Below are 14,611 nucleotides of genomic sequence, written 5' to 3'. Positions count from 1 at the left end.
CTGTTTGTCCTGAGAGGACTTTGTTCACAGGATGTCAGAAATCCAGTGAAGCAGTGGCTGTTTATGAAGAACCACGTTCAATTTTCTACAATTATCTGAGGGGAAAAAAAGACACTGCATCATTTTTCTGATATTTTTATTACTGTACAATAAATTACAACTGTCTGTGTTTGGTACGTTTTTTTTTTTAAATCATTCCCTTCTTCCTGTTCAGAAATCCTCATGTAAACATGTTTTTTTTTGTAGGCACATACACCATTGCTAACATACATCTCACACCTTGCACACAAAGCAACACTTGGCTGCAGGCGTGCCTCCGTCTCTCAGTGGGTGTAGAGGGAGGCGGTGAAGACGATGTCCCTGCGGATGGCCAGGGAGGCCTTCTCCATCTTGCTCCCCAGGACGGAGTCTCCCACGATGCGGGCGGCTTGTCGGACCTCCTTCAGCACCTCGTCCAGGCGCTGGATGCAGCGCACCACCGTGCCCTCCTGGACGTCTGTCAGCTGGGCGATCTCTGCAAACGGCTGCGAGGAGGAGAGATGTGACATGGTGAGAGGGTGTGAGATGCAGCACGAGAGAGGAATAATGTTCTGAAGGAAACATGAGGTAAAATCTGCTTCCAGATAACCTCATAATGAACTAGAATGGCACTCCGTAGAGTGCATACCTCCGCCAAGATCAGCAATCCTCTTTGTACTCACTCACTTACACCAGACATAGAAATGAATCAGATTATTTAAATCAACAGCCACATGTTATTCACTGAGACGTCCTATCTCGCGATGTTAAAGAAGGTGAGAATAACTTTCATGATCCTTTCCTTTATCCAGATCGGCACCAAAAGGTAATGGGCTCTATTGTGGGCTGAGACCCGTCCTCCATCAGAGTTTAATGGAAATCCATTCAGTAGTTTTTGTGTACTGCTGCTGACAAATCAACCAACCAACCAACAAACAGACATGAGAAAAAACATAACCTCCCTCGATGTGGTAACAAATTACTGGACAGACAAAACTAATCTACTTTCAAGCTTTGAATTCTCATACAGTACGTTAAACCAAGACTCATTACCGTGAGGAAGCAAAGCAAAGAAAAAGGGTAAAAAAAAACAAAACAATGGGTATCAATCAAGAACCAACCATATGAGTGGATACATTCTTGTACAAATCGAAGTAGTCCAGACAAAGGCGGCAGTAGCTCTTTCAAATTTTGCTAAATTTTTGTTTTTCAGCTGCTTTTTTCCTGTATTTATTGCTAAAAGAAGCATTGATTATGGCAGGAATGCTTTCATAAATATTGTAGAATAAAGTGCTGGTTTAGATTTGGGTCAGTGGACTTTGAGACAGTCGCTACCCAAGACATCTTTCGACTGTCCAACCTGAACAGACCGCCCCAGGGAGCGATAACCACGCTAATACATCTTGGATTGAAGGCTGCTACTGGCTGCTGTCCGGCTGCAGGAAAAAGAATTCACGGAGGCGCCACCTCAATATCCAGGATTGAGCTGTTCACTTGACGGGTGGATTGTGTTTTGAGCCGACAGAGCGCAGGACTATAGCCGGACGAGGAGAGGTGGACTCAGTTTACATCACTGATGCTTGGCGCTCACACGCAGACGCAGTCGATGGACAGTGTTTAACCGATGTTGAACTCTTAATCTGAAGACGCCGACCGCATTATCATCCCCATCTTGTTGCTGTTGTTTGTCCTCTCCATCTGGTTAATGATCGTTTCAAACTCCTGCCCACACTTTGTAACACAGGCTCTCTGGTGAGAAGACGAGCATCAGCTGAGAAGCTCATTTGAGAGACACAGAAGACAAAGAACGTCTCCCTATGAAGAGTTAACTGATTTATTCCTAATATGTTCCCCTTGAACGCACAGTTTTTGTTAACCGGATACAAGTGTAAACAGCTGAAAGGGATAGGGAATCCCTGTGAAATGTGTCCTGAATGTAAATGTTTTTTCAGTGTCTTTAAATAGTCTTAACATTCACTTTTGAGACGGTCTTGAACGTCTCTTCACAAGAAAAATGCTCACTGGGATATAAGAGTCAACCTCACCATGCCTCTGGCCCAGCAGTAAACCACTTCTGTCAGGCCAAACTTGAACTGGCCAACAAACTCCTCAGCAGTCTGTGGTATCCCACAATCCCTCTGCAGCTCTCCGATACGCTGGGCCACTGAAAGCACCCGATCGATGCCCTGAGAAAAACAAAAAAAGAGAAAGAGCGGGAGAGAGAAAGGAACAGATGGTAAAGAGTACGTTTTGAGTTTTACAAACAGCCCTTAAATGCATCGCTCTCTTCGTCTCTCAGCGTTGACAGGGTGACCTTGTCATTTATGTCCAAGAAATCTGTTTCACAAGCTGTACCGTGGCATGTCTGCTCTCCTATCTCAGGTCGACAGAGTGGAGTCATCACAAATTTATGCTCTCATAAAGCAGTTTCATGTATCAGGGGCCGTTCACAAGACTTACTGACACAGCAAAGGCGTCGTTGACAGAGACGAGTGAATTAATATGTGAGTGAGTGACTCGGGTGAGTCGGGTGAAGAGTTGTGCTTGTCCTTTCTGCAGGGCGAGGATGTTATGCTTCAAATCTGCACCGGCACGATGTTAATGTAACGTGAGAGTGAGTCATGTGAGTCACTGAAGGAGGAGGCTGTAACAGCATGTCAGGACACAAAGCGTCACGGCTGGCGTCGCTTTGTTTCCTCTGCGTATTTCATGAGAGAACCTGCCCGAGCGAAGACAAACAGGGCCTCCTTACCTCCTGCAGTGTGTTGGTAATGTGCGGCTCCACCTGCGTGTTCTGCGTGAAGACCAGACAGGACAGCAGGGCGGCGCTCTCCTCGGGCGCCAGCGGGCTCAGGGCGTTCTCGAACAGCAGCTCGGTCAGCAGCAGCTCATGGCTGCTGATCTGACAAGCGACGCGGCCTTTCAGCTGCACCGCCCCGCTGCTGTCGACGTACTGGAGAGACTGCAGCACCTGAGGCAGAAAAACAGGGGAAATATACCTCTAAGCATGTTCCTTCAGGATTGTTACAGATGAATCGGGCTGCACTCTTAAAACAAGTGTGTATCTATGCAGTTAATATTAAAGTTGCATGGAAACACTTATGATGCAGGACAGTGCTTCTCAGCCTTTCCATGTCATGAACCCCCTCAGAGGAATTAGGCTTGATTTTGAGCTGTATAAATTAATTTGACTCAACTACCTGCAATCTTACCTGGAACCTCAGTACAAGGACACGTGTACAACTTCTACTGCTGTGATGTGTATTACAGGGGTTGGCTATAGGCCTAAATAAAAATGAGTGCTTCAAAACGACTTAAATGAGATGACACGCAGGTCAGAGATTTCAGCTTAAATAAATAAACCTAACTGCAGGACTGAAACGACCTCACTTTGACAGGGAGCGGTCAGCGAGTCGAACGTTTGATTCATACCTTGATTCTCTGATGGTATTCAGGCAGCAGAGACAGGGACTGGTCCGACACCAGGAACAGCAGCTTGTCCAGCTCCTCCTGCACACTCATCCTCTCCTTAACCCGAGCAAACTGACACACACACACACACACACACACACACACACACACACACATAGAGCATGACTACTTAGCATGAGCGCACAACAGCAGCACCGCAGCACTTGACCTGATTTCACTGCAACAAAAAAAAAGGCAACGCTGCATTGTAGTGAGGGGAAAACGTTGCCTATTGTACCCTCATTAACAGAAGGGAAGAGTCTCTTTGTGAATCCGTTACATAAACCCACTGAGGCCAATTACTGTATATTAACTGCCTGCGCTGTAGAGCATTCTGCATTAATGCCCACAATGCAGCATAAAGACACAAGGAAGCGTGAACCTTCAGTGATGAGAGGAGACAGTGATACACCAAGTAAGAGCTTGTTATCTTGCCGGGCGACGAGAGCTCTGCGCGTGAGCATGCGAGTGTGCGCGAGGCGGCTCGAATGACACGCTGCGCCTGTGAGACAGTGACGAGCCGCAGCTACGAGCCTATATGGGTAATTATAGAAACAGCCGGCTCCGATTCACGCATCTCATCTCCTCGGGCGAAGCTGCCAGGAAGACGGGATAAGCAACACAAAAGGCAGAAAATCTTGTGGTGGAGTTTGATGTTGTTGTTGTGAAACTAGAGGAGGAATGACGGAGGGATAAACAGAAGAAAGTAAATGATGAAAGGCTTCAAAAGGAGCCAACTGCAAAGTGTCTCATGTGGGGCGTGGTGTTAATAAGATGCATCAAAATGCGAGTTCCGCACAAAAGAATTTGCCGTCGTTAACCATCATTGCTTCATCGTTCATCTGCATCAGCTCAAAATGATAAAGAGAGCTTTCTTCAAGAACTGCCTCAAACACACACCTGCTCAGCAAAAGTGGGCGAGTTTATGCAGCTGAACTCTCTGAGGTTGTCCTGCAGCACGCGGAGCCGCATGGAGTCTTCCACCACGTCGACGCTCTTCAACTGGAGGTCATTCACGGGGTCGAGGCTCGGGAGGCCACCGGGGCTGGCCTCGGCCAATCGCAGGAGCTCCTGGGTCGCCGTGGAGATGGCCTGGCCGGGTGGGTCAAGCCTGAACAACAAGGTAATTTAAAAGTTAAAGGTAATTTAAGGGGTCCAACATGCCCCGACAAAACATAGATCACACACCGTAAGGTACAGTATTTCTAGACAGTTAGACTCCACAGGACGACAGTAAACACATCAACCAGACACACCAGCACACACCTGAATCGAGGTTGTTGCCTCTTATTGTAGTTGTCGATGATTCGATCTGGAATCACTTTGAGAGTTTTCACTGTGATGGCCGAGATGTCCTCAAGCTTCAACTTCTGCACCGTGTGGCTGCAAGGGCCTGATGGAAAACACAAAGAGCAAACATCACACACGCATGTGTCGCAGCACATCAGTCTGCGTGAGCTCACTCGTCTGTCCACAGACCTTCGGGTATGAAGAGAGCTGTGTTGAAGAGGTGAGGGAACGCGTCGCTGTTGTTGCCTTTTCCCTCTCCTTCCTCGTTGCCCTTCTCACAGATGATCAGAGCTGTGAAGGTGCGATTCACCGAGTCATTGGACACCTGGAATGAGGAAAAGGCACATGAAGGAACCAGGCTGATTAATTTAGCTAAACAAAGCAGGCAGCCCTGCAACATATTTTCACTTTGCAGGACCAATGCAGTTAAGACATGTTTTTACCTGGTGTGATTTTTAGAGAGTGCCTGTGTGAATGACTGACTCTCTTTTCTGCTTCTGCACAAACCACAATGAAAAACACACACATCTACCTGGAGGATGACTCCCAGCGCGTTGAAATGCTGCTTGTTGTTCACCACCACAACTCGACCCACTGACAGAGCTTTCAGCCCGTTCACAGACTCCAGAATCGCGCGCTGAAACCAGAAAAAAACAGGCAGGAAATCAAACTCCAATCACTGTTGGAGTTTGATCCTAGTTGTGTGGATGTGTGCGTTGTTTTTACCTGCAGGGCCTCTTTGGTGGTTCGTAGCTCCGTCACGGTATGGTAGTAAGGCAACAGGTCCGACAGCTGGCCGTCCGTGTCCAGAGGAGGCAGAGAGGAGACCATCTGCTTCAGCTGGCTGATCCTCTTCTCGTGGGTCTACAGCAGGAGGAAGAGCAATAGAGGAGAGGAAATGAAAAGCTTTTATATCGCATTTGTCAGTTCCATGAGTCAGGGAGGATCTGAGAGAGGAAAGTGATGAGGGGGAGGAGAACAGGGAGAGAGATCACAGTGGAGTGAAGAATGAACTAAAGCTGTTAATATGAAACCTCACCTGAGCACTACAGTATTTATGATCGATACAATGACATGTTACCTGAGTGTCTCTGTGGTTTTCAGAAAAGCTCCTCCTCATCATGTCGGTCACACGGAGGGCTTCGACTCGCAGCAGGTTGAGGATCATCGTGTAGGTGAGTCTGAACTGGGACTGGAGGAGGGTCGGTTTACCCTGAGAGCAGAAACAAGAGGATGTTGTCATGCAAAAAACAAATAGGGGGCCACATTTCACAATGTAACTGCTGTTAACTGCAGCTGTAACTAGCTAGTTAGCTCAATTAGCCGTGCAGCTAGCGGTCCGGACTGGGAGCTCGGACCATCAAGGTTTAGTTTGTGCTTTCACTGCTGGCACAGGCGCTTTGGTCCTTGATGAGCGGGGCCTAGATGGTTGCCTAACTTAAGTAAAATATCTCTTCAGCAGTTCATAAATGGTGTGACATCAAAACTATAATTTCTTCACATTCTGTTGATGTTTGTAGTTATTTTTTTTATGTTTTCAACTAAAATTCTTACATATTTTACCTCTAAATGAAACTCGAGTGTGCCAGTGTAGGTGAGATCACTGGCTCTATTACAGGAACGAGGGCATTGAAACCCAGACACTCCTCTCCACACTGGCACTGAGGGAAATTGAGTTAAAAGAACCCACTCAGCTGTGTAATTAAATGTTAAATGAATAACCCAGCAACACCTTCCTTGAAAGGCAGCCAAAACAAACAGGAGGCTGAGCTCTGCTTAAAGAGATTATGAATATCTCGTGATGTTGACCAGAGACTGGCTGCAGGAGGAAATTTAATAGAAACACTTAATGATATATAAACCCAGGAGGCCGGCCTCACCAGCATCATGACATGCAGATCTGCCATCTCGTGAACTCCAGCCTTGCACAGAATGATGACGGTGCCCGTGGCGTCCAGGCCTCTCCTGCCTGCTCTGCCCGCCATCTGAATGTACTCGCCTGAGTGTGCGGTTAAAAACATAAAAGAGATGTCAAAAAAAAAAAAAACACTGCTGTTTTCTTCCACTCCTCAGAGATGAAAGAGCATAACAAATGTGGCTTCAGATGAAAGACGGGAAACGGAGAGCGGCGCAAGACCTGGCAGCAGATTTCTGAAGCCCGTGCCGTCGTGTTTCCTAATGCTGTCGAACACCACGGTCCTGGCAGGCATGTTCACTCCCATCGCAAACGTCTCGGTGGCAAACAGAACCTGGGAGATGAAGAGGAGACGTGGGAGTCTTTGTTTTAACCACCTGTGGACCAACATTTCTTTGCACATAGTTTAAAGTAGAGGAGAAATATGTTTGGTATCTTTTAGCATATATTTGATTTGATTAGTTCACTTTACTGCATCATCTTAAAATAAAAATGATTAAAATGCATGTATCTGTCTCTCGTCGGACTCACCTTCACGAGACCTCGGGAGAAGAGCATCTCGGTGACCTCCTTCAGTATCGGCAGGATCCCGCTATGATGGACGGCTATTCCCCTCTTCAACAGGTCCCTCATGACCAAAATCTAAACATCATTTTGTAAGTTGATTATCATCATCAATACAGCATTTAGGCTTAACTTTATGTAGATACACTTGTCAGTCCTTGTCAAAGAAGTTATAATTGTATAAGAAGTTTTTTTTACCACATGAAATCTAAAAGCCAACATGACCGTTCTCTACCTGAGGCAGCTGTCGGTCTCCTCCTCGGAGTCGACTCAGGCTCTTCTGGAAGAATGAGTGGATCTCGGCCTTCTCTATGGAGGTGGTCAGGTCCATGGACTCAAGCGAGCGGGCGTTCTCGTCGCAGCGCGTCCGAGAGAAAGTGAACGCGACCACCGGCGTCTGCTGCCGCTGAGACAGGAAGTGCAGGAGAGTGAGCCACACCGCTCGGTCCTGGTAGGGAAACAAAAATGAAAAACAGGGGGGTGAGAACATGAAGCGCGAGGACGTTGTTAGAGAAAAACCCAAGGTGATGTTTACCTGACTAGCTGAGGTGTTGTGCGAAGTACTTTTCGTGCCGAATGATTGGGCGTGTTTGCTGGTGCGCTCCTTCTTGGCATCAACAGCTGCATAATACCTGAACAAACAACCTCCCTTCATGAGAAACGATTTAAATAATCTTTCTTAAATAACCATCTGTAGCCGAGAAAGATTTTACCCTTTTGTGAGGAAGTTGCCGACAGCATCCACCAGCAGGAACATCTCTTTCTGAGTCTTGGTGCTGTTTCCCGTGTAGAGATAATGCTCCAGAGGCACAGGTCGCTTCATTGTGCTGATCACGTAAATATGCCTCTTCTTTATGCGACTAGAAATGAAAAAATGATGCGGGAGAACGGGAAATGTTCAAAAGACACTAAAAATGCAATTAATATTAAAAGCCTGTGTCTTATTTGGAGCACCTACCCAATCCACTCGCTAAACTCCAGGGCATTTGGCACTGTGGCGCTCAGGAGAATGATGCTGACGTGATCTGGAAGCATAATCAAAACCTCCTCCCACACGACTCCTCTCTGAGGAACAACAGAGGGAGTTAAAGGAGGACAGATAAACAATATTCTTGACTTTCGGCAGTAAGTTCAGTAAATTGAGGATTCAGAGAGCTGTCCTGACCTCGGTATCGTTGATGTAGTGAACCTCGTCAAAGATCACCCACTCCAAGTCTCTGATGACCTCTGACCCGTTGTAAAGCATCGACCTGAGAGCAAAAATCAAAATACAAGTACTTCCTTGAGCAATCAGCTACACATTTAATTACTATAACTTATGGTGCTGTGAGACGACAGCGTTAATGTCTCCTTTGTGTGCAGTGAGCTGGTGAGCAAACAGTTTTTATGACTGCGGAGAAAATGATCTTTTTGAAAGGCTGAACGCCAACAAATGTGGACTGAACCACAATATTTAGTCAGTTAAAAGCATTTTGAGTTTTCCAGTGTTTTCCAGTTCTTAGTCAGAGCCAAAACATAAAAATTTGTTTTTATCATTTTGAGCACAACAACAATTTTCTTTTTTTTTTTTTTTATAATCATTGGATACATTTTTATGCAATACTGCTTAAATAAGACTTTACAACAAATAATTCAATATGTAGAAGAAGCAGCCCGAGTACCTGAGGATCTCTGTGGTCATGATGAGACATGAGGACTCGGGACTGATCTGGACGTCGCCTGTCAGGAGTCCAACATCTCCAAAAGTGTTTTTAAAGTCTCTGAACTTCTGATTGGACAGGGCTTTGATGGGAGAGGTGTAGATGGTCCTGTCAAAACACCAGATTAGAAAGAGAATCAGAATATGATTTACACAAAAGATAGAAGGAAAGGTTGATGCGGTTAAGATATTCGAGTCCTACTTCAAACAAGATACCTTCCTCATGTCTCTATGTAAAAAAACAAGTATAACAGCGCGCAGAGAGAGCAGAAACACAAGATGAGAGACTTTATTCTAATGAGCTGACGGTTTTTATGTCTTCATCTGTGCTTGAAAAAAAAAAGCAACCTGTTGCTAACAATTAGAGATGTCTTGAAAGGTAGAGCGCACTTCCCCGAGCACACATGGGCCTCACATCATTTCTCTAATTAGTCAATTTCAATTTTTTGGATATTTTCCCAAGCTCCTTTGAAAACATACTGGATAATCGCCAAATATGTGTGTCATCACTCTCTAAAAGATCTCCATACAACAAAAGCCAGAAGTGGCAAAAGGTCACACATTCTTTATTAAAGTAGAAGGAAGAAATGAAATACACTCAAGAGTATAAAAGTAAAATGTATCCCTCTGAAGGACATTTCTACCAGGCATTTCTGTGCAGAGCTAACTGAGCCTCATGTCATATTAATATAATTCATAGACTATTAAACAATAAGATTCATCTGAGCTGTTTGTAAACACACCAGAGAGACAGTGATTGTTGAGTGTCATTCCCAGGATGTCAAACAGTCACATTATGGCTTAGTAGTACTGTTTTAAAAATATAAGAAGTAGAAAGTACAGATATCTGTGGGGGGTAGAGGTAAAAACGTGTCAGAAAAATAAATGTTCACGTAAAATACAGATACCTGAAATTCTACTTAACACATAAGCACATAACAAAGTATTTGTACAACAACATACTACACTGAGATAGTTGCTTCCTGTAAAGCCTGGAAAGATAAACTGCTGTGTTTAACCTCTAGTCTGAGCGCGTTTAGCTCGCTGCGCCACGACAAACACGGGGGGGAAGGAGAAATTGATTTGTCTCAACACATACACACCTCGTCATGTGTTTCTGGGAGAGAGCGATGGCGTATTCGGCCACCACTGTTTTGCCAGCCGATGTGTGCGCGGCTACAAACACGGAGTCGTGAGCCTCCAGACGGAGCACAGCCTGCTTCTGGAAGACATCCAGCTCAAACGGCCACTGGAGCAGAGGAGGAAACGGGTCGGTTATCACAAAGTGATTTTCACATGATGATTCACACAGAGGCGGCAAATAAACAGGTGACACTAGGTGAGGATTGCAAATATGTAAAGACACAAACAGAAATATGGTATTTAAGGCCAGGGCGTTTCTAGAATGCCCACCTTGAAAGCTGGGTTAGGGACGCGTTTATAGAAATCATCGCAGGGTGCCGTGATGTTGACGGGGATGGCCCATTTCTTACTTTCCTCCGGGTTCTCTTTTGGCTTTGATTTCTCATCTTTTCCTTTCTCTGGGGGAGCTGAGGATGACACAGCATCCTGGAGACAGAGAGGGTGAGCCAGACTTCAGTGAAGTTAATGTTCAGCCAGAGGCACAGTTAGAGTTTAGATTGCTTTATAACAGTGTTAGTGTGGTTTGGAAAAGAAAGGACTGCATTTATGTTGTGAGTGATTTCAGTCTGAAAAATAAACTTTTCTGCAGTGACTGAAAACTGTCAGAAGAGATTACCATGAGTCACTGACACCCATACCGTATTTATATTCATATCTGTGAATCTCATCATGAAAACATCCAACAAAAAACACTGAGTGTACACATCCTGATAAATCTGATCATTTTAAAGGAGACATATTATGATTTCTCTTTGTTTTCCCTTTCCTTCGGTCTGTCATACCGGTTCCTGTGCATGTAGAAGGTTTTGAAAGGTAAAAAGCCTGAAGTCTGCCCTAACAGGAGCTCCTCTCTCCCACAGAAATCACTGCTCCTGAAACGCCTCTTCAGTAGCCCCGCCCTTCTTTCCTTGACTTTGTGATATCACACCATGTCTCCATGTCACACATTTGCATAATTTATGCCTATGTTCACGGCAGAAGTGAAGCACATTTTGTCCGAGACAACATGTATTTAATGACCACAAAAGTCAGCGCTCCATATCCTCCATGGATCCAGAGCTCTTTTAAAAGCTGGTTAATGTAACTACAGTGTAATGTAACTGAAAACCAGAGAAAAACAATATAAAGCAGGCTGCAGTACCTTGATGCCCAGGTCTTCAAGACTGTTAGTTCTGGGTAGTTTGGGCGCGTCTTGTTTTTCTTTGCCGTCTTCTTTCTCATCTGCCTCAGGCTGCAGTTCAGTGATGTCATCCAATGCGGACAGGAGGGACATCAGGTTGACCTCCGGCTTTGCTATTTTGGCCTCTACAGAAAATACGTTTTTCAAAAAGGAAAATGTTAAATATGTATCTTTTAACCCCTGTAGGATTTCTTTTTTTGCATATGAATGTGTGATATCTCACCTTTGTTAGTGAAGTCCATCCCAGCTTTAAGTCCAGGTGGGACTTTGAGTAAATCTACCAGTGGAAAAAAGACAAATGTAACCATAAAGAGCTCAAATAAAAACAGAGGAAGAACAAAAACTGCAAGTCAAATTTTAAAAATCACCGTTCTCAAAGTCTACGTCTTTCTCCAGCTCAGATTTCTTCTTGATTTGGTCCAGACTGAGCTCCTCCATTCCTCCTGTGAGCGAACATATTCAAGACAATAAGGAAAATTGGGAAACACCTCCCCTGCAAACACCTCAAGTAAAGGCAAACTAATGTAAAATACTGAAGAGAAAATGCTTTAAATGAATCTCACCAGGGAGGAAGGGGTAGTTGGTGTTGCTTCCTCGAAGGCTCTCTGATGGAGGCCCGGGCTGCCGGAGCAATGAAAGCGAGTTCTTTGCTGACAAGCCTGTGTCCTCCATTAACACCTGGAGGTGAATTAAAGACAAATCAGAATCAATGAAGTCGGAAATAACCTTTCATTTGTTTTATGTAACACGATGACAACTTCCTTGAACTGACATGGATGGATCCTTCAACACTCAAAAGTTATACTACAAGAGAGCCTTTAACTTCTGTTAGATTGTTTGAAACAGGACATCACTGGGGCTGAAACTGATTCTTTTTCATCAATAAATCTTCTGATTCATTTCACGATTAATCAGGCAGTCGGTTGATCTATGAAACATCAATAAAGTCAAAAATTCAGCAAGGAAAAGGAGCAGGAAATATTCATATTTGAGAGGTAAGTACTAGTAATTCCTGCCTCAAGAATGCCTCAAAAGATAACTGTGGCAGATTAAACATGTAAGATCGATGAAATAATCTAGATGGCACGAACAGTGTGGGAGGAGTGGGCCGGTGTGTTCATGAGCTACCTCTGTGAAGTCCAGCAGCATCCCTGTGGTTGGATCTCTGACAACAGAGAGGCCGGTGTGAAGTGCAGACGGAGTGCAGTTGAGGAGTGAGTCGACACTCACTTCTCTTTGAGTCACCCTGGTGAAGGGCGACGAGACAACAGAGACATTTACATCTTCTTACACATACATACTGTCATTATAAAGATCCTAGGAGACAAACTGAAAAACTGGTTTAAAAAGAATTCTTGTAATCTGATGGAAATGTTCACTGGCAACACTACACTGTATGTTTACTATATCAAATAATTTGTTGTGTTGGTCGCGCAGCTCATAACTTTCAAATCGTTCCTCTACTTTCATAATCACATTGATTGGATGAGGCAGCGTGACACATTAAATAGCAAAGGTTAAATCTGAAGAGAGGAAAAGCGATTTATAAGATCATTACACATCTCTCACTACTTCACAAAATTATGTTTTTTAAATAGTCAATAATCAATTATAAAACTTAAATTTGAGCACATTAGATCATCTAAATATCAAGAAACAGCAACCTGTACCAACCCTCAAGCACATATTGGTGCACATACTTTAAATATTGTTTATAATTCAACTGGAAATATCAAGATTGTTTACAGAAACACATACTTGGGAAACTTCTGGAAGGCAAAGTCTATGTCGTGTATAGGAAGCCAGGAGGGGTCCTGTAGGAACTGTCTCTCTGCTTCTGTCTCCAGGCTGACGCTGGTGGGAGGAAGGCCATGTGGGAGCTGAAGAGAAAACAAGAAGATCAGATACCAATATATCAGTAAATATATATAGTACATTTAATTTTCCCCGTGATTGTCAACTATCTACTACTTGAGTAAGTAATGCACTTTCTCTATATCTCTTTCTATCCATCCACCCATCTGCAAAGTGTAACAAAAATAACAAAACCAAAAAATTTAAATAATACGAGCAAAAGTGACAAATATTCAATGATGCACAGTTTTGGCACAGTCACTGAAGGTATGAATAAGCATTTAGACGCTTTACTTCAAAGTAGAATTCCAACAGTGTAAATAAATAAACCATTACAACTCAAATATTTTATAGTATTATAAAGTATTATAAAGTTCTCAGGGGTAACATTACTTGTTATGCAGATTATATGCCCTTCTAAATGCTGCTTTATATTACTGGATCGTTAATACAGATGCGTTAATGTTTCTGAAGCATTTTAATGCTGTTGGTCAAATATCATAATTTAAAGATTCAAGAAGTACAATAATCATTTGTGTTTTGGTTCGAGACTCCACTACAGAAATGGTAAATAGCATTTAGTAAATAAAATGTTACGATATAAACTATTAAGTGTAAAAATATGGACAGCAAGGATAAAGTGCATGTGTGATCACATATGTAGTAAAAGGTAAAATATTTCCCTCTGACATGTAGCAGAGTATAAGTTAAATATGTGCTTAAAAATCATATTTCAGCACTGTAACTGTGCAAATGTTCAGAGTCATCCTGCGATGTACTGACCGTGCTCTGTGGAGGTAAAGGCTGGTCGGGCAGCGGGTGGGTGATGAGCTCAAACCTGCCTGAACAGCCCATCTCCAGCAGGGACAGCGGCAGGTCCATGGGACCCGCCGGGGGCACATCTGCAGGGAGAAGGGAGGAACAACAATAGGCATGGAGGCTATGAATGGACTGAAGAAACAAAATGCAGCTAACTGTGCAGCCAGGATAATGAGCCCTATGGACGCCAATGCAAACGTAACAATTTAATTATCTGTGTGCGTTCAAGAAAAACTGAACGGACCTTATCCCGGCGACTAGACAGGCAGCAAAACATGAAATCTATGACTCATAAGGTTGCTGACTGGATTCAGTGGAGCACTGATTGACTGACAGCAGGCTGGCTACACTATTAGCCACATCATCATCATCACACAGGCTGCAGCAGCGAGGCATGCTAGCAAGATGACACACGTTTCAACAAACATTCATGAGCCGACTGGACATTTAGTTAAACGAAACTTACTTATTCTGTCCATGTCCCCACTCGCAAGTAAAGGCTAAAAGTTGCCTACTAACTAGTTACTGCCGTCGCCTCGGAAGTTGCCGAAGCGGAAGTGGCTACCAAACTAAGCTAGCGAGAATAAAAATATATATTAAAACCAAACTGAAAAATGACAATAAAACTCAAAATAATGTATAAAAATATTTAGATACT

The 14,611-nt window shown here is 43.9% G+C and overlaps 1 protein-coding gene across 1 annotated transcript; it reads right to left on the bottom strand.

Moving 5' to 3' along the window:
- Positions 1 to 122: 122 nt before the first annotated feature.
- Positions 123 to 14,574, bottom strand: skiv2l (SKI2 homolog, superkiller viralicidic activity 2-like). Its single transcript, XM_037090555.1, has 29 exons — positions 14,420 to 14,574; positions 13,918 to 14,036; positions 13,039 to 13,160; positions 12,409 to 12,526; positions 11,844 to 11,958; positions 11,649 to 11,723; positions 11,504 to 11,557; positions 11,242 to 11,405; positions 10,371 to 10,526; positions 10,061 to 10,206; positions 8,920 to 9,066; positions 8,424 to 8,508; positions 8,217 to 8,323; positions 7,972 to 8,118; positions 7,794 to 7,890; positions 7,494 to 7,706; positions 7,226 to 7,336; positions 6,917 to 7,028; positions 6,660 to 6,778; positions 5,861 to 5,992; positions 5,506 to 5,643; positions 5,312 to 5,416; positions 4,969 to 5,104; positions 4,756 to 4,882; positions 4,390 to 4,600; positions 3,451 to 3,561; positions 2,771 to 2,989; positions 2,064 to 2,204; positions 123 to 524 (listed from the first exon to the last, which is right to left on the bottom strand). Exons 1-29 carry the CDS (start codon positions 14,430 to 14,432, stop codon positions 324 to 326), a joined length of 3,741 nt encoding a protein of 1,246 aa, XP_036946450.1. The 5' UTR covers positions 14,433 to 14,574; the 3' UTR covers positions 123 to 323.
- Between the last annotated feature and the right edge of the window lie 37 nt (positions 14,575 to 14,611).

Source organism: Acanthopagrus latus, chromosome 3 (genome assembly GCF_904848185.1).
Source record: "Acanthopagrus latus isolate v.2019 chromosome 3, fAcaLat1.1, whole genome shotgun sequence".
Taxonomy (NCBI): domain Eukaryota; kingdom Metazoa; phylum Chordata; class Actinopteri; order Spariformes; family Sparidae; genus Acanthopagrus; species Acanthopagrus latus.
This window is presented reverse-complemented; position numbering and strand designations above follow the sequence as displayed.